General features: G+C 46.3%; 1 protein-coding gene across 1 annotated transcript; it reads right to left on the bottom strand.

Annotated features, from left to right (window-relative positions):
• Positions 1-281: 281 nt before the first annotated feature.
• LOC100889392 (orexin receptor type 2-like) lies at positions 282-1430 on the bottom strand. Its single transcript, XM_003728457.3, has one exon. It carries the CDS (start codon positions 1428-1430, stop codon positions 282-284), a length of 1149 nt encoding a protein of 382 aa, XP_003728505.2.
• Positions 1431-1693: the final 263 nt, after the last annotated feature.

Raw genomic sequence — 1693 nt, 5'->3', positions numbered from 1 at the left:
AAAGGTAAAAATCACGTGATTTTACATGATTTTTTTCTCAAGGGGGGGGGGGGGGCCGGGCCCCCCCCCCCCCCCCCCCTGGATCCGCCACTGAGTACTGATTCCAATATCATTATAGCCCTGGTTCGGGGCCTGAAGAAAATACAGAATTTATATAGCAGTCACTTGAAAAAAAGGACTTGCGTATTCATCATCTCAACAGTTCTGTATAACGCAACAGATATCGCGCTTTAATCATGTTCCTTCGGTTCATTTTCAAGTTATACGATGGACTAGCTAGACTATAAGGGGACATCCCTTGATGCACCTTCCGAGGATACACCAGATGGCTGTGCCTTTGTAGGATCACTGGTATCTGTTAACCCTTTGAATATCTTCACTTTGAACGATCTTTCGAATCCCTTCTGGAACTGCTGATACTGCATGGTGTAGATAAAAGGGTTTGCGCACAAGTTAGCATAAACGAAAATTTTAGTGACGGCATACCAGGTACCCGAAAAGTCCAAGGGCCCACCGAGATTGTAGACAAGGAAGTTGAAGGCGATAGGTGCCCAGCAGATAGCGTAAGTAAGTGAGACAGTAATCATGGTCTTGATGACATTGCGTGTGGCCCTCTCGCTTCTCTCCGACATGACTCGTTTAGAACGACGCATCGCTTTCGAGGCTGATGTTGAAGCTGGGGACGATTTGGGAGATGGTGCTGGAGCGGCTCGAGTGGCTGGCTTGCGAAGTTTTGACAAGATACGGACATAGCTGAACCCCATTACACTCAGAGGTCCAGCATAGGTTATGAAAAAGATAAACACGCCGATGACCCCCTGCAAGATCTTGTTAGGCCAACTCGGGTAGCATCCACCAGTAGGAAAGATGACATGGATAGCGGGCCAGTAACAGTCAAGGACGAAACCAGAAGCCCACGTCATCACAGAAATCAACTTGACCCTCCGTTGTAGCTTCCTGGCAGAGCTGCGGTATTTTGTCGGGTAGATGATGGCACAGTAACGATCGAGTGTGATACAGACGAGGTTAAGACTGGACGAAATGAAGAGGGCCCAGAGAACGTACTCAGAAACCCAGATTCGGCAGAATATGATGTGTGCCAAGCTTTTTGGGTCTAACGTCTTCTTTGGGAGGAAGCAAATCAGCAAGAACGCAAACGAGGTGGTGAAGTCGATCAGGGATTGGTTGATGATGAAGGAGTTGACGAGGTTCCGAAGCGACTTGTCTTTGAAGAAGACGAACAGAACCATACCATTCCCTACCACACCAAGGCAACCGATAAGGGCTTCAAGAATGATCCAGATCATGGGTTTAGCTCCAAATCCACCACCACCACCCTCATCACCATCGGTGATGTTATTCGTTCCATTGGCGTCATCAAACTCGAAGTATGTCACGTTTTCAGAGAGCAAGCTCATAAAATCCGTCATGTTTGAAGAATTCTTGCCTCAGAGTGATCCCAGAAAATAATTTCCTAGTTGTAATAAGCACACTCAAACCGTAAATGTTGACTTTCCGGCTTTCCTTTTCAATAAGTTTACCGGAGGGAAATGACGCGGTTAAATATCTACAACGTAAGGCCACGTTCAGTAAACTCTGGACATCGCTAGCTTTATAGCCAGAGATTTTAACGATTTTTATACAATGAAACTACATTCGGGTTCGATTACTGTTGAAACGTCAATGGTCGAAA

The sequence above is a fragment of the Strongylocentrotus purpuratus genome, unplaced genomic scaffold (assembly GCF_000002235.5).
Source record: "Strongylocentrotus purpuratus isolate Spur 01 unplaced genomic scaffold, Spur_5.0 spur5_scaffold_9, whole genome shotgun sequence".
Taxonomy (NCBI): Eukaryota; Metazoa; Echinodermata; class Echinoidea; order Camarodonta; family Strongylocentrotidae; genus Strongylocentrotus; species Strongylocentrotus purpuratus.
Note: the sequence above shows the minus strand (reverse complement) of the source record. Positions and strands in the feature narration are given on the sequence as shown.

What these genes read in the sequence shown, in the direction of transcription:
- LOC100889392 (XM_003728457.3), bottom strand. Translation starts at nt 1,430, where the DNA reads ATGACGGATTTTATGAGCTTGCTCTCTGAAAACGTGACATACTTCGAG.